This window comes from Rhinolophus hipposideros (genome assembly GCF_964194185.1).
Source record: "Rhinolophus hipposideros genome assembly, chromosome: 11".
Lineage (NCBI taxonomy): Eukaryota > Metazoa > Chordata > Mammalia > Chiroptera > Rhinolophidae > Rhinolophus > Rhinolophus hipposideros.
Genome location: NC_138057.1, coordinates 81,004,002 through 81,029,910, shown reverse-complemented (window position 1 = coordinate 81,029,910; position 25,909 = coordinate 81,004,002). Strand labels below are relative to the sequence as shown.

At 54.9% G+C, this 25,909-nt stretch overlaps 1 protein-coding gene across 9 annotated transcripts in view; it reads left to right on the top strand.

The window, feature by feature from the left end:
• The window catches only part of VAV2 (vav guanine nucleotide exchange factor 2), a 157,845-nt gene extending 138,454 nt beyond the window's left edge, over positions 1 to 19,391 (top strand). For 5 of the 9 annotated variants that reach the window (XM_081066159.1, XM_081066156.1, XM_081066158.1 and 2 more), the window contains 11 exons: positions 2,439 to 2,455; positions 3,177 to 3,198; positions 4,228 to 4,355; positions 5,654 to 5,728; positions 7,020 to 7,072; positions 7,468 to 7,584; positions 9,798 to 9,885; positions 11,081 to 11,204; positions 12,063 to 12,149; positions 13,174 to 13,328; positions 17,239 to 19,389. In XM_081066159.1, the coding sequence (XP_080922285.1) occupies positions 2,439 to 2,455; positions 3,177 to 3,198; positions 4,228 to 4,355; positions 5,654 to 5,728; positions 7,020 to 7,072; positions 7,468 to 7,584; positions 9,798 to 9,885; positions 11,081 to 11,204; positions 12,063 to 12,149; positions 13,174 to 13,328; positions 17,239 to 17,286 (914 nt within the window). In that variant the 3' untranslated portion in view covers positions 17,287 to 19,389. Of the gene's footprint in view, positions 1 to 2,438; positions 2,456 to 3,176; positions 3,199 to 4,227; positions 4,356 to 5,653; positions 5,729 to 7,019; positions 7,073 to 7,467; positions 7,585 to 9,797; positions 9,886 to 11,080; positions 11,205 to 12,062; positions 12,150 to 13,173; positions 13,329 to 17,238 lie in introns of all 9 variants that reach the window. The other 4 variants (XM_081066162.1, XM_081066161.1, XM_081066160.1 and 1 more) reach the window with 2 other exon arrangements.
• Positions 19,392 to 25,909: the final 6,518 nt, after the last annotated feature.

Below are 25,909 nucleotides of genomic sequence, written 5' to 3'. Positions count from 1 at the left end.
GGGAGGTTCCATGCCAAACCCCCCCTCCTAACTGCCACACGCCAGGGCTTTTCTCTGCCTCCTCCACATCCCCTGCTCATTCCAGTTGTAAGCTTTTAGAATCCATCCCAAATGGGCACAGAACATTCTCGTCAGTTGCATGTAGGTTTCTGATTACAGAGACCCTTTACCCTCAGTTCTCCCACACCCAGCGAGGCCTGGCCCTCTCCAGCTACAGCCGTATTAGCAGATGGTTTACATGCACACATGCGCACGGCACTTAGTGCTCCCGTCTGCTTGCGCCCATTTGTCAGACAGGGTAGCCTGAGGCTGGTGGGGAGGGGCTTGAGCCTGCCTGGCTGGCACCAGGCTGCTGAGGCTCCTCTGAAACATCTTGGTTTGGGGAATGCCTTTGAAGGGGGCAGTGTCCATCCTAGAACACCTAGCTGGGCAGCCGAAAAGCCTGAGATGGTTCTGGAAGGTTCAGAGCCACTGCCTCGGGCAGGAGCTGGCTGAGTACTGGGTCTGGTGGGGAACAGCCCCCGAGGCTTCATTCTGAAGTGCAAGGGTCAGCTCTGCTCCCCATGTGTCACGCGGGCGACTCAGATCCCCCCACATCCCTGTGAGATGGTGCTAGCTGCGGTCCACACTCGGGGAAGCTGTGCTAAGAGGTGTTGACTCGCTCCAGGTAGGCAGAAAAACACATCAGGGCTGCTTGTCACCCGACACCACCTCCAAGAATAGACGATTCTGTCAATTCCCCATGGACTGAATGCTGGCCCAGCACCCTGATCAGGGAGGAGGCCCCCACACGTCAGCCCAGACCCCCTCGTCCTCACCGCAGGCCCTTTGTAGCCCACTCCTGGAGAGCCAAGATCCCGCAGCCCCTGGTCTCCTCCGGGCTAGAAGACAGCTGGCACCACTGGCCCGAGCCTTTTGAGCTTTGCTCATCAATACTGCCCTCTTGTGGCCACACGCCCCTCACACTGGGCGACTACACACTTCATTTCTTTTGGCGTTGATTGTTCTCATCCTAAAAGTAACATACTTACTTATCAAAAATTTGGAGGAAAAAAAGAAGAAATGAAACAATGAAAAAATAAGTATCCACATGAATTTTTTAAGAGGTAACCAGGGGTAATATTTTGGTATAGTTTCTTTTTTAAACGGTGTTTCTGGGTACCCCCCCCCCCCAATTGTTAAATACCATATCCAGTAGAAAATTTAGAAAATGTAGAGAAGAGCAGAGGGGATAAAAACACTTGCCTTTGGCCAATACGCACCCTTCCTTTTTGCAAACGCACAAGCCCACCCACCCAATCTCTTTGTTTTTGTGGTTTTCATTATGTGCGCAACTGGGATCTTTCCAGAAGGGCAGTTTCGTATCTTTTGAAAGCCACTTATCATGAGCATGCTCCCATGTCATTAAAGCCCACGTGGGTACCTGGTTTTATTTTAATGAGCCTGTGGCTCCCCCAAGGGCATGTGCTTGGTTCGCTTTCTTGTCTGTCTGCTGAGGACGTTGTGCTGCCCCAGTCACTTCTAGCCGTTTTTCTCTGGAGAATTCCAAGTTGCTTTCTCTCCCATGCCATGCTCTCATCTTTCATTTTGGGCTCTGCCAGTGACCCCGGCCAAAGCGGGTTTAACTGTTTGCTGCCCCTGGGCCAGGATGTCCTGACAAGCCTCTCCCTTTGGGAGCCACTGTCAGGGCAAAGCTTTCCATGCGGGTACCGGCCACACTGTCTGGCCCTTCCTGCCCAGTGCCCACCGACCCCATAACCTGTTCTGCAGGCTCCGTGGGATACTTGTGTCTGCCCAAAGAAGTCTGCACGGTTTGTGTTAGATGGTGTTGAGGTCATGCCAGCCACACGTTTGCTGTGTAGTCCGTGCTGTGTTCGGTGGTGAGGTGGCAGCCTAGCTTGCAGGTGACTGGGGCCCAGCCTGGCACTGCGCCGTCCCCCCTGGGCATTCTAGGCAGGTGGAAGGACTCTGACAAGCTGCGGTGCCCCATGTCCTTGAACATCCTGGTGCCTGTGTGTCTGAGATGAGGATGTTAATAGGTAACGTGGGTACCAGCCCCTGCTTGTCATTTGCCCATGGCAGGCGTCACTAATCAGCTGTGGAAACCTTCCCTTAGAGCCCAGGCTTTGTCCCGTGACCAGGTCGCTGCTGCCACTGGAGCAGAGCTGGCCTGCATGGAAACCGTCTGGTCTCGTACCCTGTCTGTGTTCTCTCAGGGCCCCTAACACCGGAGTTCAGAATTTGCCGTCAGAAGTGATTATGAGACTTTCACAGTCTCAGCTATGTGTCTCCATAGCCCATGTCTGCCACGAACGGCCGTGAAACTCACCTCACGTACACTCTAGCACACCCAGCGGCCCCCATCCATGCGGGCGACAGCCACCTGGTCCTTGGTGCTGGTGGCTTGTCCTCTAAACCCTGATGTGCTTCCTTTTCAGGTTCACCTGCAGACCTGGTGAGTCCGCCAGACTCTTCTCTTCTGCCGCCCTGCCCCCCACGTGCCCTGTGTGCCCTGAGCCAAACAGCCACTGTGGTCACGAGGGCCCTGGTGCCTCCTGACCTGCCCCGCTGCCCGTCCACTCTGCTTGCCCACCGCAGTGGGTGCCCAGCTCTGTATCTGCCCACCTGTCCTCCATCCTGATTTGGCTTAGAGCCTTCTGTTTAGCTGACTTGGGGGTTAAGTCCCTGAAATCACTTTTAGGATGTGGACGTTGTCTTTTCCTAGCTGTGGGGTCCAGTGAAATTAACCACTTAAAGGGCACTTTCTAGGCCCCGTTTGGGGTGCAAAGATGCCCTTATGGTGGAAGGAAGACATACAGCATCTAGTTGTATGCAGCAGGGTGTGTCCCAGACGAACACGGCAAAGCCCAGGCTCAGAGCAGGGAGGCCCCAGGGCAGGGGTAGTCAGGGCAGGCTTCCTGGAGAAGGTGGGAGTTAGAGGGAAGGGGATGGATGTCTCAGGGCCGTAGAGGAGCACAAAGGTGGAAGATACGGTAAAAATAGCGGGAGGGTGTCACCTAGGGAAAGTGTCACAAATGCCTGTGGGAGTCCAGGACATCTCTGTCCTCCCCTGCTTCCTGCCTTGACCCTTCTATCTGGGGGTCTGTGCGGTGGGGAGGGTGTCGGATGCTTGGGCAGCCTTGCCTCATCACTGTTGTCTGTCCTTGTTTTCACAGGATGCCTCTGGAGCGGGACCGGGTGAGTCTGCGGGCCTTGGGCCCTCTCCGCTGTCGGCTGTGTCAGCGGTCACGCTGGGAGCCGAGCCTGGGTCCGGTCTCAGTGACCGCCCACTTTTCCCAGCCTTGTTGGCTCCAGCCTCCCACCATGTGTGCTGCCCTCCAGCGCCATCTCCCTCCCGCTTTCACAGCTGCCTTTCCCAGGAGCCCTCTTAGTATCTGGCGCAGCACCGGGCGTGGGGACAGGGCCAGCCTGCAGAGGGTCGGTGTCCTTTCAGCCCAGGGGGAGGCCCTGAGCTGTACCCAGAGACCCTGAGCAGAGGGAGCATGAAAACGCCGCTGCTGTCACTGTACTATTTCCTCTGTCCCCTCATTTCCCCCGCTCTGTGTTGCATTGTAGGAACATGGCTTTTAAATGTTGAGAATTGAAAGCATCGTGTTAGAGGAAATTTCAGTGCAGTCTCGGCAGTGACAAGCAGTCTAAACCTAGTCATGGAAAAACAAAACCGCAAACCACCCTGCTGCCACTGGGACACCAGCCTCAGGACCAGGCCTGGCGCATGCAGGCCCACGTGGGGTGGCCAGGCCAGAGCAGGGCTCCATCTAGGAGCAGCCTGCATGATCTTGGGGGGCTCAGCCAGGACCCCCAGTTCAGCCCCAGAGCTGCCTTGGACCAGCTGTATGACCTTGGCCAGTCCCTGGGCCCGGCTGACCTCTGGCCCCATCTCTAACATGAGGGAACCCCATATCCTGCTGCACATGGCCGACTCTCAGTCACAGGTTTGAAAGGCGTTTGGAAGAAAGTGTGAAGTAACAATTAATAAGTTGCGATTACCACCATGACACCGAGTCTGTAAATCACATAAATACATATAACAGAGGGGCACGGGAGTCTTGGGAAGAATCTAACAAGGGGCCATATAGGCACCTGTCCTCTCGCCCAGATGCTCCCAGGGGTCTGATAAGGCCAGGAAGGCCAGGGTCAGCAATAGGACAGGCTGCTGCCAGGACGAAGTCACGGAGCCACCTCCTCCTGCCCTGTCTTCCACAGGTCCTAAGATGGTGGCTGTGCAGAATTACCATGGCAACCCTGCTCCCCCTGGGAAGCCGGTGCTGACCTTCCAGACGGGTGACGTGATCGAGCTACTGAGAGGGGACCCTGAGTCTCAGTGGTGGGAGGTGGGTCCTGGGGCCTGGAAGGTGGAGGCCCCGGCTCTTCCCCCACTCCACCCCCAGGGCAGAAGCACAGAGTCCGACATCCTCAGGCAGGGGCCGGTTTGGGGGTGAGACCATCAGGGGTGGAGAGAAAAGGGTGTCAGCAAGGCCTAGGGTTCCGCTGTGGCATGGATTCCGGAGTCCCCAGTTTCCTCTCTTGGGGCATTAGCTTTTACCTTTCTGCCCAAAGTGGTGGTAGGAACGCAGTGCCCCTTCACAGGCTGCCCTCCTGGCATCCCAGTCTGCCCTCTGCACACCCTCCCCAAGGCTACGTCCTCCACTCCGTGCCTCCACCCCTCCCCACCCTGCCCCAGTTCAGTACCATCGTGGGGCAGTCAGGCATGGGGACACCGTGACTGAGACCTCACCCGCCATCTTCCCCCAGGAGACCCCATCTGCTGGAGGGGAGGCAACGGGCAACGACAGTGTGTTGGTTTACGGTTCTGAGGCATGAAACTTACGTTCCGTTTATAAGGCCTGAAAAAGTGGAGCTCTTGATGCCCACATACCCCTGGGCATTGCTGCCAAGCGCCTGTGCTCCAGGGAGCCCTGAGAGCAGGGGTCGCTCCCGGGCGACCTGCTCAGAGCAGACAGTAGTGCAGAATGGTCCTTACGTCCGGTACAGTTATTGTCACTGTTTGGTGGTGGTGCTCGTCTGTGCACACTTAGGAATTTGTTGTGCCAGGCCGTGCCTTCACCTGACGGGAGACTCACAAGGTGCAAAGCGTGTCTGCAGTCCTGACCCCCACCACCCAGACTTCCTCCCCAGGTGCGACCAGGGCCATCAGCTGGGTGGTCTTGCCGAGACGCTTCGCTGATGAGAAAGGATGGCTGAGGAGGACCTAAGGAGGACGTGTTATAGTGAAGCTCTTCCTGGCAGAGCGAACGGGGCAAGCACAGGCCGAGCCCCAGCCCAGACCCTTCCAGAGAGGTTCCGTGTACCCCTCTGGTTTGAGAAGGGCCGGTGTAGACATGAGAGAACAGCAGCCGGCACGTGGGGCTGCAGTCATGTAACTTCTTTGGGCCTCAGTGTTCTCATCTGAGAAGTGGGGATAGACCTCACCTTTCTGCCCAAAGTGGAGATCAGGTCATCTGAGGTCACAGCAGGGAGGTTGAGCTATCACACACTTCTCAGGAACTGCCCTTATCCTGTCCTTAGGAAACTGAGCGCACACAAAAGTGCTACTACCCCAACTCCCACTCCCGCAGTCACTGGCCAGGCCAGGCCCCCGCTGGCCCTGACCATCTCTGTCTTCTTCCAGGGTCGGCTGGTGCAAACCAGGAAGTCAGGCTACTTTCCCAGTGTGTCTGTGAAGCCCTGCCCTGTGGATGGAAGGGTGAGTGCTTGCATAGAAACTTCTGGAGCACAGTGGCTGGGGTGTCAAGGGTGCAGGGTGCCAAGGGCTGTCCCCTCATTCGGTATGTCCTTGCTAATGGCCATTGTCAGCTTGCCCCAGAGCAGGGGCTGTGCCCAGAAGGAAGATGGGTGGGGGCCAACGTGCCCTCCTGTGGGAAGGACTCGGCCAGTTGGGGGCTGCATTTCATCCTGGTGTTAAAAATACAAAAATGGCCATCTCTGCAGCAGTTGGAATAGACTGAAGACCAGCTGCCTTCCTCCAAATTGCGGGAACTCTGAGTCTTCTCAGACCATTATGTAGCCCAGGGAGGAGCGAGCTCCCCCAGACGTAAGCATTCAGAGCCAGACTTTCTGATAACTAGAAAAAAGACAGCATGGCGCTTCTTTCATGCAAGTGGCCTGGAGCAAGTTCTCGTCTGTGACAAAAGCATCAGGCAGGGAGCCTTGAATAAATTGAATCTCCCCCTCCTCACACATAAAAGAAAAGCTAAAAGTGAAAATTCTCCCAAAGGAGTGGGAGACGTGTCCCCGACACCCTGAGCCCTGGCCCCAACTGCCCTGCACGCTGCTTCTGTGCCGTCCCATTGCCCAGGTGAAGGAGGACATGTTAAAACACTGAGGGCTTTTGGACAGTCTTTGCTGACAGGTCAAGGGGCCCAGACAGCAGAGGAGGAACGTGTCACTGACACACCCGGTGGTCGGGGCAGGTCCCTTTTTATTCCAGGCCTCAGTTTCCCCATCTGCATGGCAAATGGCTGTAGAGGGAATAAGGAGGCCAGCGTGGGGGGGGGGCTCTGGCCAGGGCCGCTGCCGCGAGGGTCTCGTCTCAGCGCTGCAAGGCCGGCCTGCCTGCCTGCGGCTGCCCCCTGAGACCACGCGGCCACACGCCTGCCCAGGGGCCGTGGGCCTGTCTGCTGCAAAGAGCTATAGGTGAGCCCCTGTCCACTGCTGAGAGATTCCTGCAAACTTTGGTCTCTCCCCTCCTGGGGATTAGGTGCACTGTTAGTTGGTGTTTATTCATTCATTCACTCATTCATTCACTCATTCATTCATTCATTCATTCATTCATTCATTCATTCATTCATTCGTTTATTCATTCAAACCTACTGAGCATCCACTCAGAGGTGGTGAGTCCTGGCTGCTGCCCCCAGGGACTTTGCAGTCCAGTGGCTCCAGGCCCAAGGGTTGGGTCATTGCTGACAAACCCCCGCTGGGCCCCACTCTATGGACAGCCCCTAGGGGACATTAACCTGAATGTTCTCTTTTGCCAGCCGCCCATCGGCCGGCCGCCGTCCCGGGAGATCGACTACACTGCCTACCCCTGGTGAGTGGGGTCTCAGCGTGTCCGGGCTGGCTGCGCCCCGCTGCCCCAGCCGCCTGGTCCTTCCTCCGCCCCAAATTGCAGGAGCCTGGGGGATCGTCTCCACACTGGGCAGCTATTTCCTCTTTGCTAGACAGATCACCAGGTTGGAACACTTGGGAAGACGAAGCCCTTTTTTAACACGATCTTAATTGAGATTCGTCGTATACAATATACTGTGTGCTCACGGGAGATGCCCCTCCCGGCTCCTCCAGACCCCACCCTCTGTTTGCCCCTCCTGTAAGGGCGTGGCCTCATTTCCTAATCAGGTCATATGCAGATTAGAGCTGTTGGCCCGGGTCTGTATGCTGTCACAGGGGGTCAGTGGCACAACCCTCATTTCCTCCTGATCCCTCTAGGTTTGCCGGCAACATGGAGAGGCAGCAGACAGACAACCTGCTCAAATCCCACGCCAGCGGGACCTACCTGATCCGGGAGCGGCCGGCTGAGGCTGAGCGCTTTGCCATAAGCATCAAGTATGTGTGACCCAGGGGCCAAGGGGCCCGTTCCCTAATGCTGTTCTGAACCTCAGAGACCATGTCCCCTCCATGTCCTAGGCTTGTTGGGTTGGGGGTGGCCATCGCATATATTGCCAAAACTGGGACACTTGTGAGATGACAGGGCATCCGTGGAACTACACAGTACAGCTGGCCTGGGACCTGTGTGAACAGCCCACACTGGTTGTCATTTTCAGGTCTTGGGACCAGACAAGCTCAGGGAGCAGAGCGGGGCAGGGATACCATGAAGAGTCAGGGACCTCCCAGCAGCCCCTCAGCTGGGCCTTGGAGAGCACGGGAAAGTCACACTGCTGCCATCTTGCAGCCTCAGACAATGACCTTCAGTGGGGGTGTCCTGCCCAGAAGCTGCCCCCTCATGGGCCTGCTGTCACTTCTTCAAGAGACAGAATCTGATTGGTGGATGGTCACCGCTGGCATAAGATGCCCACTGGACAGGAGACTTGGGCCAGTAAATAGAGGGTTCTGGTCTGCCGTCCCCTTGATGGAGTCCAGAGTCCCTGGCAGGGTGGCCTGTGTCCAGGGAAGGCTACCTCTGGTCTTGCTGGGTGGGTGCTGGGTGGTGCAGGCCCTGTGACCAGGCCACCAGACACCTGCAGTGCTTCAGCCTGGGTGTTTCTGGTTGCACGTAGCAGAAGCCGACATGAGGGGGCAGTGAGGGCATTTCTGAGGGATGTAGGAGCTCCTCACGGCCCTCAGGGCAGGCATGCGCTGGGCTCAGCAGGGTCTCCTCCTGTCTCTGAACACTCAGCCACTCGCACCCCTCATCTCAGCGGTACAGTTGTGCTGCTCTCCTGTACCACTTTCTGCTACGTCTGCGTCCATTGGGGGCTGAAAGTATGGCGGCCGCCCCAGCAGCTGGGTGCCGTCTTGGCCTGAGCACAGGCAGTCGGCCAGCATGCCTGCACGTGTGTACATGTGCGAGAATCTTCCATCCCCCGTCTAAATTACTGGGGGGTCTGCAGATGGACATCCCCCAGGCAGCCAGGCCCAGGGTCCCACTGTACAAAATGGCTGCCGAAGGATCCCGGGGGTGGAAGTGGCGGAGGTTGGTATCTAGGGAACTAGAAGGAGCTGGAATCAGGGGTGAGCCTCTGCCCCCAGGTAGGCAAACACTGCCAGGGTTCCCACAGCCTTTCCCATAAACATTTGGCACCTGAAACAAATACACTGGCTCTGAAATGCAAAAGCAAATGCAACATTGATGGTGACAGATGTCCAGTGAAATTCACTGGACTTGCCCTGGGTCACCTCGTACGTGGGACCTACTCGAGCAGAGGTCAGTGGTACCTGTGGTGGGCGGGGGGAACATCATAAGGTGTGTGACGCATTGTGGGTGGGGCCGTCCACAGGGACCATCTCAGTGGAGCGTGGGCCATGGGGGTAGCTCTGTGGGGCAGCCGTCACTCACCTGCTGGGAACACTCAGCACCTCTGTGTGTCTGGCCTGCAGGGCTCCCGAGTGGGGCTCAGGTGCGCCTTGCCCGTGGAGCTGGGGGTGGGGCTGAGCACACCGAGCTCACTTTCATCCAGGAAAAGCAGAGTGGGGGTTCTACAAAGGCCCCCACGGAAGAGGGTTCAAAGTCTTTAACCACTGTTTATTCCACTGACTGCTTTCTAGAGTTAAACCAACCTTGCATTCCTCGAATGTCCCACTTGGCTGTGGTGTAAAATCCTTTTTATATGTTTGGTTTGGTGGTTGTAGGTGTAGAGGCAGATTGTTTGCTAATAATAATTTGTTGAAGGTTTTTACATCTCTAGTCCTAAAGGATATTGAGGTGTCCATTGACTTACAAACCAAGCTGTGAAGGCTTCACCCGGCTGTGGGGAAGGGGAGGGGCAGACGTTCCCAGTGCAGAGAAGAAAATGAGTCAGGATGTGTCCGATGGACAAGAGGTGTGGGGCCTCGGAGCCTGAGGCCTTGCAGGCTGACCCAGCCAGGAGTTTGGGCTTCAGACGGGCAAGGGGACCGAGGATGGATAGACAGGCAGGAGGAGACAGGCCCAGGCTGGGGGGGGACAGAAGGGCTGGGGGTGGGGAAGGCCAGAAGGGAATAGCCACGGAGCAGGCGTTGTGAGCCCAGGGCAGGGTCTTTGTTCCTGCACGTGTACTGAGCCCGAGGGGCTGGGGGCCGGGGCCGCATAGTGACTTGCGAGGCCTGTGCTCTTTCTCCAGGTTCAACGACGAGGTGAAGCACATTAAGGTGGTGGAGAAGGACAGCTGGATCCACATCACAGAAGCGAAGAAATTTGAAAACCTCTTGGTACGCGATTCCATGGCTCCTGCTGGCCTGGCCCCGAGGGTGGGAGGAGAGCCCAGGCCTCCACCCCAGCACACCGAGGGGGAGGGGCCTCCTGCACCCCGCTCGCTGCAGATCAGACTTGCAGCCTGGGGCCCCTTCCAGGGGGAGTGAGTCTTCTCAGCATGGGAGGGAGCCAAGGAAATGGGTTTGTAGGACGCCTGGGGACAGTTAGGGCCTCTTCGCAGCCCTCTGAGTCCAGACTGTGCCCCAACCCCGCCAAAGGGCCAGGTGGGTTGACTGGTGGACACTGATGGGGAGGGCCCAGCCCGCCCTGGCCACTGGTATCACAGCAGCCCGTTCCTGCCGGTCCTCCCACCAGAGCCAGAAACTATGGCCCAGTGAGGCTCCGACCAGGTCCCGGCATTTACCAACCTCACAAAAGGGGGAGGTGTCCCAACAGCCCCCCTCCCCCCAGGTGCCCCTCTCCCCTACGTGTCCCTCCCCCATCTGCCTCCCAGCCCAGCCAGAATGCAGGTAAAGACACAGTCCTTCTTCAGATGATTTTCAGATTAGAACCTTTATTTATTTCTTGCAAGAGGTCCATGTACTGAGAACATCTGACCAGAGCGTCTGAGCTCTGAGAAGCCCCCCTGTGGCCAGAGAAAAGCACAAAGTAAAAGTATCCACAATCTCCCCCCACTCCCCCCAAGAAAAGCAATGTTGACACTTCAGGGTGTATCCTCTGAGGATACTCAGGTGTGTACCTTTTTCAAACCAAACCACTGGCTGTACTGCTTGTCGTCGTAACAAACACCTGCCATCAGACTGACCGTCCCCTTCTCGCGCTGGTGCCTGCACGGCCTTTGGTCCCCCGGATATGCTGTTGTTTCTATTCCCGGCCTTGCCCACGGGGGGGGGATTCCCGCTTTTCTCCATTACAGGGTGTTGCAGGGAGCATGGTGTCCCTCAATCTCAGCATTCTTCCCTGATTTGTCCTTTAGAAACGTTTAGGAGAGAAATTGCTGGATCAGAAGTCGTAGCAATACTGACCACCCACCCTGGGCCAAGTGCCAGGGTGGGTAGTGGGAGGGGAGTTTTGGGGGTCAAGGACAGGAGTGCCCACGTGGACCTGAGGAGGTGGGAGAGGGAGGCCTGGGCACCTGGGAGGGCTGCCTGGAGGCAAGGACAGCCGTCAGTGAGCGTGTACGTCCTGCAGGAGTTGGTGGAGTACTACCAGTGCCACTCGCTCAAGGAGAGCTTCAAGCAGCTGGACACCACACTCAAGTACCCCTACAAGTCTCGGGAACGCGCGGCCTCCAGGGCCTCCAGCCGGTCCCCAGGTAATGCCCACACCCACCTGGCACACCAGTGCCCAGCTGGAGGTCTCCTCCATCCTGCTTCCCACCTCCCAGCTGCCCTGGAGGAAGGCTTTCTGTGGGCTGCACTGACCTAGGCCAGGAGCCCCTTCCCCAGCCTGCCCCTGGGAGCAGTGGCCCTGACCCCCCAGTCTATCCCCCGCCCGACCCAAGGTGCCCTGGTGGTCTCACATGACAGGTGGGGAATGTCGGCTCTGAATTACTGCTCCGAGTCTTGGTGCCTTTGCCCAGAGGTCAGCGTGGGGAGAGAACAGGGCAGGTCCCCGCTGTCCTCAGATCCCACCCTGTGCCCCAGCCGCCTAGGGCCTCCACTCTGAGGGAGCCAGACCCAGCACCTCTGTTTGCAAATGAGGGACCCGTGGCCCAGGCCAGGCGGCCACCTTGAGTCGGGCCGGGTGGGCCCAGCGTATTTGGCATCCAGCCCACGACTATCCCCTGAGCCACCCTGCTTCCTTTAGCCTACAGGGGCCTGCAGGACCGTGGGTCCCACCCGGGCACAGTAGGCCAGGAGTGGAATGATGGGCCTTTAGTGAGCACCTACTGTGTGTTGGGCAAGGGGCTGGGCTCTTGGCACGTGTCAGTCCTCGTGCAGGCCCGCCCCCGGGAGGAGATGGTCCTGATTTGCTCTCCAGGAAACAGGTAGAGAGGTGGAGTTAGGGCAGCTCAGAAGTGGCCGAGCTGCCCCTGTGCCCAGGTGGGCCTCAGAGCCCGCGCTGCCGCCGGCCCCTCCTGGCCCCTGAGCAGGGCCTGGGCCCCGTCCCTGCTGCCCGCGACTGTGCCTACCTCCGTCCCCCTTTCACGTTCTCTCTCGCCTCTTTGCAGCCTCCTGCGCTTCCTACAACTTTTCTTTTCTCAGTCCTCAGGGCCTCAGCTTTGCTTCTCAGGGCTCCTCCGCTCCCTTCTGGTCAGGTACCGCTGCCCTCGGGGCGTGGGGGGGCCGGCCTGCTGCCAGCTGCCTGGCAGGCCTGGCACGGGGCTGCCCGCTGGCCCACAGCCCCTGCCTGATGGTGTCCACAGCTGCCTGCCGCCCGGTGCCAGCGGGGGTGGAGGGGAGCGGGCCGGGGAAGGAAGTGGCCGGAAGGCAGGAGGGGCTGCTGCTGGTACCTGAGGATGCAGTCAGGCGTGGCGCTGCCCTGCCCACTGCTGTCACCTCTCTGACATGCTCACCCCACGGCCACCCCCCAGCTTGGCAGTCACTGTCCCTCATTGCTCAGTGAGAGCTTCGTCTCTGGTAGCGGCAGAGAGCCAGGCGGCCCCCCTCGGGGCCCCACTCAGCGGCTGTAGGAGTTGTGGGACATGGGTGCAGGGGTCGCGTTGGCCTGACCGCACTGCCCTCCGCTACCAGAGTCAGAGCCCTTCCCGGCAGCTGTGTGTGTTTCCCCCTCCGTCATGGTCATTGTCACCTATCCATCGGGGCTCCGGGGTCCCAGGCCGAGCTGGTCCAGCTGGGTTTCCAGTTGGTTTGGGGATCTGAAACTGGGGTCGTGAGGGAAGTTGGGCCCCATGTCCTGGGGTCCCATTGCAGGCTCTGTCAAATTGAGGGCTGGAAGCTGGACAGTTGTCACTCAGCCAGTGGACAGTTGTCCACTGGCCATGTGACACCTGTGCGCCAGGCACACGGGAAAGCCTCGCAGGAGCTCTAATGGTCCGAGTGCTGGCATCTGCTCTTGTCCCCATGGACATGCTCATTGCCTGCGACGGCCCCCAGTGTAGGTGGTGACCGCTCTGACCCCCTTCATGGGCAACTCAGATAGACTATGTGCCACAGTTTGTGCTCCTACAGAGGAGTGAGGGGCCCTGGGGTTGGGGCCCGGTCTGTCTCCACCCTGGGCCCAGGGCCAGGCATTGGGACAGAGACCCAGCTGGGCGCGAGGGCCCCCCAGCCCTGGCTGGGCCTCGCCAGGTAGCTCTGTGACGCCCATCCCCCCAACAGTGTTCACGCCCCGTGTCATCGGCACGGCCGTGGCCAGGTACAACTTTGCCGCCCGGGACATGCGCGAGCTCTCACTGCGGGAAGGCGACGTGGTGAAGATCTACAGCCGTGTTGGCGGGGACCAGGGCTGGTGGAGGGGCGAGACGGACGGACGGGTGAGTGGGGCTGGCCCGACCCCCACCCCACCCTCATGCAGAGAGCCGCTCGGCGGGTGGGCCTCCTGGCTCAGACCGGGCTGGACCTGGCCCAGCTCAGCTGGCAGCGCAGCACAGCCGCCCCCCTCCCCCCCCCTCCCGCTGTGCCGGGCACCCTCTGTGCTACAGACCTGCGCTTCCCAGGCTGGATCTGATCCAGGCCCATCTGACCCCGCATGTGTACCTCTTCTGTGGTCCTCATGGCCACTGCAAGGGGACAGGTTAGCCTACGGTATTCAGGTCACTTGCATGTACCCAAGCCGTCTGCAGGCAGGGTGGCCACAGGACTACGAGTAGGCGGCCTTGCGGGGCGCCTGCTGCCATATTCCAAGGCCCCGTGTACATCTCGTGCAATGGGAAGGCACACAGCGCCTCCCCACCCGCCCTGTTCCTTCACACTCTTCCTAAGGACTCCGGTCTTCCTGCCCACCATGAGATCCTGTATCACTCCATGGCCCCGTGCCCCAGTACCCAGCCTGCACCCCCTGGCTTTGACCCAGTTCTCTCAGTGCTCACACAACAGGGGACCATATGTCCATGTCCACCTGTCCTTAGGGCTGCAGCTGCCCACATGCGGGCGCACTGGGCTGTGGAGCGCCGGCCAGCCTTGGCTCGCGTCGCTCAGCATTCCACTGCCAGGTGGTGGGAACCCATCTGCCTCCTCCTAGCACGCTGCTCTCCGGGGAGGCCCTCAGGCCTCATCCATTCTCCACTCGACAGCCCTTCAGAAGCATGAGGCCACTGAGTCCTAGGCAGTTGACAGGGGGCTGAGACCAACCACCTTCCAAGTGGTCCTTGGGGCGCCAGCACTGCGGGACTTGGGGCTGTGACTTAAAGCATATGCCTCGGCCCTTTCCTTGGTCACGAAGCCAACCAGCCTCCCAGGAGATTTCAATGCAGAGTTGTTTTAGAACCCCTGGTTTAGTGCATTACTAGATATTCCTGTTGCTTTGACCCTATAATTGTGAAATGTCTCTTTTTGTCTCGGGCAGTACTTCTTGTGGTGAAGTCTATGTTTTCTGTTGTTAGAGTAACAACAGCTTTTCGGAGGGGGTGGTTAGTGTATTGTATGGCACACTTTTTTCTCTCATATTACTTTCAACTTTTCTGTGTTCTTACATTTAAGGTAGATGTAAGATAAAATCTCATGAATAGTTTTTTTAGCCAGTCTGATATGACAGTTTTTGCCTTTTAATAACGTGTATATAGTCCATTTACATGTAATGTAATGATTAAGATATTTAGATTTAAATCCATCACCTTTCCGTTTATTTTTTTATTCATCACATTTATTCCTTCTTTTTTCTCCTTTCCTAGCTAGTTTGGGATTAACTAATATTTTATTCTATTCCACTTCCCGCCCCCTTGATTGGCTTGTTAATTACACATTCTTTTCCCACCAGTTAAGGGGTTACCTTAGGGTTACAGAGTGCACTTGGACTTCAGGGAGACCACCTTCAATTAGTACTCTTCCTACTTCCTGGACAATGCAGGGACCTGACAGTCTTTGACTGTATTCATTTTTCTCTCAACTTTTGTGTGGGTGTTGTGATGTAGCTTAACTCGACGTATTTTTTAACCCCATAAGATGCTATTTTTGTTTTAAGCAGGTAGAGTTCATTTAGAGTTACACCTGTTTACCTTTCCTGGGGCTCCCAATTCCTTCCCACACTGTCGTGTTTCCACCCAAGACCGTGTTACTGCGGCTTGAAATTCCTTTTTCTTGTTTTTTAGTGCACGTCTGCTACCCATAAATTCTCAGTTTTTGTCGGATCTGAACACATCTTCATTTCACTTTCTTTGTTTAATGTTCTCATTGTAAAGTGTTTGTAACTTCTTTTGATACAATTTCGAAGTTAAAGAAAAGTTGCTCTGGTCCAAAGAACTCCCACATGCCCAGATTTACCAATTAAGAATGATTTGACCATTTGCTTTATCATTCGCCTCCTCTCCCTTTCTCTGTCAGTGTGTGTGTGTGTTTGTGTGTGCACACGCATGTGCACACTTACTTTTCTCGAAGCCATTTGAGAGTCAGTTGCCGAAATCATATCCCATTACCCCTAAACCCTTCCGTATATATTTCCTAAGATCAAGGACATTCCCCTTTGACCATAAAAGATGGTCTAATCCACAGCCCATAGTCAATCTCCCCAGTTGTCTCAACAGTGTCTTCTCTAGCTCTTTGCCCCTGACCTTGGATCCGATCCATGACCATGAATTGCATTAATTTGCCACGACACTCTGCTCCCTTTCATCTGGGACAATTCCTCAGCCCTTCTCTGTCTCACATGACTTTGACATTGTCGAAGAGTATGGGCCAGTTAGTTTTGTAGGCTCTTTCTCTCAGTAAAGTTTGTTTGATACTCATGATTAGCTTGAGGCTCTGCGATTTCAGTGGGAAACACTATGGGATGTTGTATCTTTTTCAGTGCTGTAGTCTCTCCTCTCCAGAAGTATGTGAGGTCAGTTTGTCCTATGATTGTGACATTAATTTTGATCACTTAGTTAGGGTGGTATCTGCCAGGTTTCTCCACTGTGAAGTTACTGTAATTAATAAGTAATTTGCAGGGTAATAGTTTGAAATCTGATAAATATTCTGTCTCACACCAAACTTTAATCTACTAGTTTTATTATTCATTGATGAGTTTTGCCTCGTTAACTGTTTCTATCATGGTTGAAAAATAGTGTTTTTGCTAACTGTCTTTTCTTCTCCAGTTTTTAGGAGGCGTTCTACTAGAAGGAAAAGTTTCTCTTCTCCCCTTTATTGTTCTTCCCCAGAAATCAGTCATCTCTCCACTGAGACCTGCTTCCTTTTTGGGGAGCAATTGTATTGAGTTCATATGTGAAGGGTATTTTCACTGGGGATAGACTTCTAGGCCATCAGATATTTTATTTCAGCACTTTGATGATGTCATTCCGTTGTCACCTGGCTTCCAACATTTCTGTAGAAAAGTTCTTCGACATTAGTAATGTGGCTCCTTTGTAGGAAATGTCTACACTGCTCCCCTCTGGACTAGATGTTTAAACAAAAATGTCTGTTTTCCATCAGTTTTACTATAATGTACCTAGATGTGGTTTTCTCCGTTTGAAATTGTTTTTCTCTGCTTAAAATTGTCTAATCTGTGGCTGGTGCTCTTCATTGGTCTCAGAGTTCTTCAGCTGGTGTGTCTGCCCGGTCTCCCCGTGGGCTCCGTTCACATATCTATTAGGGCCTTTTCACCAGGGCCCATATATCATTGCACTGTTTATGTGTTTTCCACCCATTAGCTCTGGTTTTCCATCCAGTTACTTTCCATTGATTAATCTTCTCTTCTGCTTTGTCTAATCTGTTGTTAAATCCCTCTCCTGGATCCTTAATTTTTGTCGTTATGTTTTTCAGTTCTAGGATTTCTATTTGATTTCTGAGTTCCGCTCTCTGATAAAATTTTCTGCCTTTTCATCAGTTTTCTGAAACATACAAGTTAGAGTTCTTTATATCCCTTGCAGTTGACTGCAATACCTGCATGAGCTGGAGAGTGGTTTCTGTTGTCTGCGTTTTCTCTTAGTTTCTGTCACGTGGTCCTGATTGAAGGCTGAGTTTGTGTGTGAAATATCACAAAGGCTCTAGAGCATGTTATTTCCTCCAGAGGGGATTTTTTTTTTCCTGGCTGTCCGCTAGAGAGGGAACAGGTCATCTTAAACTGTTCAGGGCTGGTGCATTTCAGGGCCACACCCATTCGGGGCCACACCTCCCCCGGGCTCTCCGCTGCTCTTGGGTCAGGACCGACTTAGAACCCCAGCCTTTTGAAGGATGTCTCATCTCCATGAGCCTCAACTCGCCCCCCCCCTCTCTCTCTCTCTCTCTCTCACGTGATCCTGCCATCTTTTTCAGATCGGCTGGTTTCCTTCAACGTATGTAGAAGAGGAAGGCATCCAGTGACGGCAAGAACACAGACAGGACTCGCAGATTTTCTTGAAAGGGTCGCTGCTACTCTAAAGTCTGTCTCCAGCTCCGTGACTCAGAGGGAAAAATGCCTGCTGACCTTCCGGGCTCCAACAACCCATAGGGATGGGGAGGGGGTGCAGAATCCCAAACGCGAACCGCCTCACCTCAGTCTGCCCTCGATGGCCTGTCCTGGGTCCGCGACTTGTACATAGAGAAAATCTGGGCCAGCCCTGCCGTGGCTGCCACCACCAGAGCGCTGAGGAGAATGAGCGCCAGCAGCGTTCCAAGCCAGGCTCTGGGTGACAGCTGAGGCCAAAGCTCATCTTGCCCCTGTCTCGTCTAGATGGCATTCAGGAGCCTAGGTTTGAACAGCAGACGCTGTCCCAGGGAGGGCTGGGGACAGCAGAGGGGGCCTTCCCCACCCTTCCTGCTCTGCCCCTGGACTATGGGCCCTCTTGCTTCCTGCTGCTCCCAGGGGTGGCTTCAGGCCTGAGTGGCAGTAGGGCCCCTGTGTAGCCCTAGCTGTGCTGAGTGGAGGGGAGAGCATTGCAAAGGGCCTGTGAAGTCCCCCTGGACCTCCTCGTGTCCCTCTGCCCCAGGGGCATGCAGAGCCCCCCGGGGCAGGTCCCTCTCTCGGGAGGGTGCCTTAGGACGAGGAAATCGCTGACCCTACTCCCTAGTCAATGGTACTGTCTTCGCCCTGAATCCGAGGTGTGTGTCTGTCCTGTCCTGCTGCCAGGTGGAGACGTCTGTCAACCCTGCTATGGGCGGGGAGAAAACAGGGTTTTCACCTCGCTCTGTCCCTGCTGCTCACGTCCTCTCCAGAGGAGGCCCCCCCCCCCCCCCGCTCCCGTGCAGGCGGGCCCTCGGGGTCTCCTGTATCCTGCAGGGTGGTCCCTGCCAGCCCCCCAGCCTTTGCACAGGAGGTCAGCTCTCATCCTTGGCACGTCTTCCTGCCCAGGGCTCCTGCAGCTCACTCAAAATAAGTGCTCTTGGGGTGGCTCTACCCCCGTAATGCCCCCTCCTGACTTCTCCTGGCCTTTGACCTTTGGCTGGTTTGGCCAGACCCTGTTTTCTCTGCCTGGATGTTGCATGAGATCTAGTGACAGTCTGAGCTCCATGCCGAATCTACTGGTGAAGCCTGGGCTTCACGTGTGCCCTCTCCCTTTGGGCAGCGGCACAGCCCTGTGCAGGGAGCAGGCCGACGCTGGGCGTTGGGACAGCTGGCCCCTGTTGGCGCGGTTGCTGGTTGCCACGCTGCACCCTGGGGTTCCTCTGAGGCCACTCTTGTTGCCTCCAGGCTTGGCTGCCACATTCAGCATGCTGGCCTGGGAAGGAGGCAGAGGGGTCCGAGATGGCGGACAGCCAGGAGGAGCGACAAGGCAGCCTGCAAAGGCTTGAGAAGTGAGGCAGAACAGGATCACGTTTGGGGGCCGTGGAGCCAGGGGGAGGAAGAATGAGCCTGGAGGGAGCAGACCCCAATCCCTGTCATAGGGTGCACCCAGCACTTTGCACGAGCCCAGGGTGGGAGGGCAGAAACCAGCCGGCCCCTTTTTGTTTACTGTTGTCGGAAAGGTTTTGTTTCTTGTTTTCGTTGTTTTGTTTTTAGTTTGGCTGTTTGCTTTTTAAGGGAAAAAGAAGTTTGTAATTATTTCATCCAAAGCTCCCATTATGTGTCTAAAAAGGAAGATATTTTATAATAGCCAGAAAACTGTGTGCATTTGACGTCCTCCTAAAAGAAGTCGTCATGATAGTGGAGGACACGGAGAAAACAATTTAGAACCCTGGTTTTTGTGAATGTTTTGTTTAAGTTTGTTTTGAAACCTGGATTTGGTTCGCTTTTCTTTTTGCACTGCACGAGGCAGGAAGGGCGGAGGGCCGGGGCAGGCAGGGGTGCCGGTGTTTTCGGCCGGAGACGGGACGCCCTCTGGAGGGGGCTTCGAACCTGGGGCCTGAGGTGAGCTGTGAACATAGGCGCCCGGTGCATGCGGGTCAGGGGCCTGGAGGCGACCCCAACTAGAACACAAACTGTACATTTGACGATAGGTCTTTTCAGACCACGGTTTTTACTGCAAATAAACCTAAGTTCTTTTCTGCAGGAGTGGCTGGCCTTTCATGCCGGGGAGGAGGGAGTGGCGGGATGCCTCCATCTGTCCCCAGCAGGGGACACTGTCAGCCAGGGGACATGGTCTGGGTCAGACATTGGCTTGTGGTAGCCCAGCCTTGGGTGGACGCTGTAGGTATGGAGGAGACAGTGATGCCAGGGCCACCAACTGGGTGCCTCCTCCCGACTGGCGCAGTGCCGTGGGCCTGTGAGCATTCTGTGCAATCTTCCAGCAGCCGTCAGAGGCAGGCGCCAACTGTCTTCCCGTTTGAATGGGTTTCAAATCCCAGCCCTGCCCGTGGTGCATGTGTTTTACCTCCTGAGCCCCTGTTTCTTTATATATATATAGTATCTGCTGGACATGAAAATAGTGCTCTTTCTGGAGTGTGAGTGTGTCGCGTGATGGAGAAGGAGCAGTGAGGTGGAGATTGCGCTCTCCCTCAGGGAGAAGCACTCAGAGGCAGTGGTCCGGAGTGGTTTGGTGTGAACCCCGCCCCTGCGTCCCCCCATTCTCAGCATGTGCTTCCCTCATGGTCGTGGTCGGGGTGGCTGCCGGACCTCCTGCCATCAAGGCCATGGAGAGGTCGGCACAGTGCTCCCCCTTGCCCTCCTAACCCAGAGCTTGGGCACTGGCCAGTCCGGGTTGTGGTGGACGCTGGAAATGCAGGCCCTGAGCTGGCGGTACTACCGCACCACGGGAACAGCACAGAGGCAAGTAAAACCACAGGCTGTATCAGATCCACAAAAACAGACTATGAAATAAGAGTGCTTAAAGATAGACTAACGACGGTTGGAAATGGTGTAAAGAGTGAGAACCTGAAAAATAACCAAGCCAATTAGGCGAAGAATCTAACAGAACTTCTAGAACTGCAAGAACGGTGAGGCAGCTGGGCTCAGGCTGGACACCACAGCGTCCTATGGTGGAAGTCAAGGATGAGTGAAGCACTGGTGGGGGACATTTGCAAGGCCAGCATGGAGGCCAGTGCTGCCGCTGGACATGCAGTGTGCTTGCATTCCAGAGAGTGACACTGGCAGCCCCACCCCATGACTACCTTCTTACAGTGCAAGTATGGGGAAATGGCCTTGTCAGAGGAAGGAGGACAAGCAAACACCCTGGGTTCCAGTGGTTTGTGGGAGTCGTCTACGAGTGCCTACTGCTCTGCTCCAGGGGACTCGGAGTGCAAGGGAATTGTAGCCCCTTTTGCTGACGGAAGGGAGTTATCCCATAGAAATCTGCATTTTGGTGCGATCTCCCTGTCAGAGAAGAGAGAAGGCCCCTGGTGGTTCATTGTCTAGGCCACACACAGTGGACTCTCAGGGTCATTTCTGAATAGTGCTCTGTACCAAAGTAATTTAAATCATAGTGTATGAGTCAGATTAGACATAGTCAGAGAAAGAATTAGTGAACTGGAAAATTGTTCTGATGATATCACTGATGGTGCAGAGATTAAACAAATGAAGGTGGAGTTGGAATGAGAGGGTCCATCATCTAATACAGACAAATTCCAGAAGGGGAGGAAATAGAGGATGGGAGAGAGGCAATATTTCAAGAAATACTGGCTGGCCATCTGAGAACTAATAAAAATAATCAGTCTAGAAATCAGGAGCCCAAAGACTCCCAAGGAGCATAAATCAAAAGAACTGCAAGTCTTTCACTGCCGCAGGGAAGTGGCAAGAAGCTGAACACAAAGAGGAGGGCTTACAAACAGCTGAAGAGATCAAAAAGGTTACTTCTAATGAAACAGCGATGCAGTGGTTTTCCAGAAGCCATAGTGGGTCCTGAAGACAACGGGATAATGTCTTCTGTCAACCTAGAATTCTACAACCCCCAAAAATGTATTTCAAAAAACAAGGACAATCGAAAGGAAATTTTAGACAAAAAAAGAAAAGCTTAACACACCCTCCCTGGAAGATTTGTTGTAGAAACTTCTAAAGGTATTTCAGTTTGAAGGAAAATGGTAAATATGTGGCTTTATCAGAAAAATGCTGACAGTAAAAGTGATAGTAGGATATTATCTGATTGGAAACAAGATGGAATTCATGAATGTGACAACGATGTCCTGAGGTTGGGAGAGGGTGACCTGCGTGACCGTGTTCAGAGGCCCATGGAACGCTTTGCAGTTTGGGAGGACAGAAGTGCTGTTTCTGCAGGTGAGCAGCCTGGGCACAGCTCAGCTGACTCCTCGGCTCGGGGTCCCCCAAAGCTGCGGTCCAGGTGTCGGCCAGGTTGTATTGTCACTGGAGGCTTTAACCAGGGAAGGGGCCCCATCCACACTCACTGAGGCTGTTGGCAGAATTCACTTTCTTGCTGGTGTATGACAGGCTGGGCTTCTTGCTGGCTGTCGCCAAGGGCTGCTCTCAGCTCTTAGCCACCCCCCAGCTCACTCCCTCATGGCCGGCAGGAGAATCTCTCTCTCCTGTCTGCTAGGGTACAGTCTTATCTAACAAAACACCATCAAGGGAGTGGCAACCATGACCTCTGCCATAGGTCCTGTCTGCACTCAAGAGGAAGGAGGCTCCAACAATGAGCAGCTTTCACCACAGTGAGTTGAATTAGAAATCCATCATAAAAAATACACAAGAAACTTCCATAAGCTTGCAAATTAAGAAACATGCTTCTAAAAAAACCCCACAAACTTATAATGGAATTTTAAATTATTTCAAATTTATTTCAAATTTTAAATGATAAAAATACTTCATACCAAACGTGTAGAATGCTGCTAGAACTGAACTTGACCCTTGTCAAGGTGACCTTGACGGCTTGTATTACATACAAAGGACTAGGGGTAGACTTTCCTTTCAGTTATTCAGACTGAGACAAAGCACTGATTCCTTGAGCAGAAGTCTTATGTCTCTATTAAGCATTTCCAAATTATCTATTTAAAATGCAATTTTTTCAAGCAGAAAATTACAAATGGACTAAATGTGCACGAATTACAGGGTTTTGAAATTACAGCCCTTGTTCCAATGGCCCCCACCGCTGGGGCAGGGGTGGTGGGGGCAGCCAGCCAAGCCCTCTCCCGCTCGTGGTTGGATTTCACAGCTCTTGTGGGTTAAACTCAGACCCCTGTTCTTTAGTCATATCTCAATGTCTTTATTTTCTTGAACGATTTAGTTTGGACCTTTTACTTTTCCTAGAAGAAGAAAGCCCACAAGTGCATATAGAGGTGAGAGCTTTGTGCAGCTCCCTTCTCTGGATAATGATTCCATTTCTTGACCCTTCTGTGCTGTAGGTGCCATAAGGCAGGTGGATGGGTGTGACAACCACACGAGCCCATGCCAGAGTTGGTTAGGATTACGGTCTGGCTGAGTGATGGACAACCCACATGACAAGAGACCATTATTTCTCACCTACCAGGTAGTGACCCAGGGCTGGGACTGGGACCCAGGTCTTTGGCGGTATTTTTGGTCCCCTGTGTCTGGCCTCCTCATGGTTCAGGAAGGAACTTCAGCTCTAGCCCCTGAATCCACATTGCAGCCAGCGGGAAGGAGAAGGGGCATGGCCTTTAATTTAAAGACACTAATGAAGTTGACTCACCATCTCCCATTGGCTGTCATGTGGCTGCAAAGGAGGCTGGGGAATGTCGTCTTTATTCTGGTTGATTAGCATAAAAGGAAGAAAGGACAGGATGGGGTGGGGAGGTGAGCAGAGGCCTCTGCCACATGGACCAGATGGCCATGAGGGGTTGGCCTGGCACAGAGGTGGTCAGTCCCCCTTGAGGTGCATCTTGGTAATGGAGAACTTTGACTCCCATGACAATGCAGGGGACACTGAGCTTTCTTTTTTTTTTCCTTTTTGTTTTTAAGATTTTATTGGGGAAGGGGAACAGGACTTTTTATTGGAGAACACCGTGTACTTCCAGGACTTTCCTCCAAGTCAAGTTGTCCTTTCAGTCTTAGCTGTGGAGGATGCCGCTCAGCTTCAAGTTGTCCTTTCAGTCTTAGTTGCGGAGGGCGCAGCCCAGCTCCAGGTCCAGCCACCTTTGCTCGTTGCAGGGGGCGGAGCCCACCATCCCCTGCGGGACTCGAGGAATCTTACTGGCAACCTTGTGGTTGAGAGCCCACTGGCCCATGTGGGAATCGAACCGGCAGCCTTTGGAGTTAGGAGCACGGAGCTCCAACCGCCTGAGCCACCGTGCTGGCCCTGAGCTTTCTAAGGCTTCCCGGTCTCAGCCTGCTCCCAATGTGAAAATCACTATATAGCAGGTACACCTTAGTGTGGTTAGATTTCAGTTCCAATGGGGGTCAAACCATGCACACTTGGGGAAGGAACACGTTTCCATTCTAACACCGTGAAGACTTGGCTTGACATTTCTTAGACTTAAAAATCTCCTGCTGACACCACTTCGAAAGCCTAGATTCTTACCGACACACTAGCACATACGCATTTGTTTTATGCCTCATTAGTGAGTTAGCATGTCCAGCAGAGAAAGGGACAAGTCGATGTGCTGCTGGATGGGGAGAGCCAGCCTGGCCAGGTGGACGCCCCTCGTGTGCTGGGCCCCGTGCCCTGCTTGGCCAGCCCCTTGAGATGCTGTTATCACCCATTTTGGCTCGTCACAGCTTCGTGTCACACTCTTAAACAGGAATGTGCTGGGCACAGCTGGGCTATCGTGTGACAAGTGCTGAAAGCAGAGCGATGGAAAGGGATTGACCAGGCCAGTGTCGGAGCGAATACAACCTTCTTGGCATCAGACATAATATGCTCGAGGCAAATGGCATTCTGACGCGTAGAGAAAGCCGGCTGTGCGCCTCTTGGACTTTGTGTTCAGGGACGTCCTTCTGGTTGGTGGCTTGAAACTGGCCCTGGTAGGACTATTGATGCCAGAGGAATCGGCAACACGCCCCGCTCCGAGATCCAAATGCTGAACATTTAGCAGCACCCCACCGGACAAAGAGGTTCATTGTTGCATTATGGGAGGTAATTCAGTGATGGGCTGTAATAATTCTGGGGCGTATGACACTTTACAGCATAGCCTCAAAGTATGTGAAGTAAATACGGAGAATTATGGTGAGACATGGGCACGTCCCGGTGCTAGAGAGGGCGTCTCGCACTGCTGCCTTAGACAGCGACGCGGAGCCCGTGGCCGTCAGTAAGGACACCCCTGCCATGCAGTGTTCCGTGTGCCCAGCCGCGTGACAGCCAGGCTGCCGGTCCCAGTGGGGATCCACCTCCCCGTCTGTGGGTGACCGCATGGGGACAGTCCTTGTCCTGGGGCTGTGTCCCCAGTCAAGCTCCCCCGAGTGTCATACTCACATGTGGCCGCCAGGGGAAAGTGTTTCCTGCAAAAATTCAGCCTCCTGGGGGAAGGGCTGACCAAGCCCCCCACCCACAATGGGCTGCTGCCTGCACTGCACAATCCCCCCTCCATTCACTACAAGAATTCACCACAGTGCCAGGCCACCGCTAGGGTCTCCTCTGGGGGTGCTCCTGCCCCTGGATCTGGAGAGAGGAAACTTATCTCCCCTACTCCTCAGGCAGTGCCTGGAGGTCTGGGTCAGTGGTTGGAAAAGCCAACCTCCCAGAGGCCAGTGGGGAACGTGAAACGTCCAAGTGGCAGGGTGGAGACTGGGGCCAGCCGGACAAAACAGGCCCCATCTAAGTGTGTCTGGCGGGGATGTGGGCCCTAGGGGCATGTATGTCTCAGCTTTTTAAGAGAAGCTTGGAGAACTGAATTTTTATAGGAACTCTCTGGGGTAACTCCTGTAAAGATGTGCACCCAGCCTGGGCAGCCAATGTGAGCCTGGGGGGGTGGCTTTCTGGGCTGGGGGCTGGGTGCTATTAGGGCTGTTGTGCCCTTGGCCACTGCTGCTCCATCTTTCGCTCCTAATACCTTCAATGACAGGACCCGAGTTCGTACCTGCCCCCGGAAGCTTTGTTCTGTCTCCCCACTGGATAGCAGTGGTGCCCACAGCTGTGGGCATGGTGCCCCAGGGTGACATGAAGCACTGGTCACCAGCCTGGTCCTACAGCAGAGAGGGACCAGGTCCACCCCAACATTTGTTTCACTCCCTAATAACACTGGAGACATCACTGAGTGAAGTGGGGGCCTGGGGGTCGTGGCAGCAACCCTCTGTGTGTGTCCCAGGCATTCCTCTGTGTGTCCCAGGCATTCCTGGGAATGCCTGTGCCTGGGTGGCTGAGCCCCGGGCTATTTCCACCTGCCCTCTGTGTGTGGGTGCCTGGGGAATGGGGGCACCCACGTACCCCAGGATGATAAAACATTCTGGGGTCGGCCCGGTGGCTCAGGCGGTTAGAGCTCCATGCTCCTAACTCCAAACGCTGCTGGTTTGATTCCCACATGGGCCGGTGGGCTCTCAACCACAAGGTTGCTGGTTCAATTCCTCAAGTCCCACAAGGGATGGTGGGCAGCGCCCCCTGCAACTAAGATTGAACATGGCACCTTGAGCTGAGCTACCTCCCGGATGGCTCAGTTGGTTGGAGCGCGTCCTCTCAACCACAAGGTTGCCGGTTCGACTCTTCGACTCCCTCAAGGGATGGTGGGCTGCGCC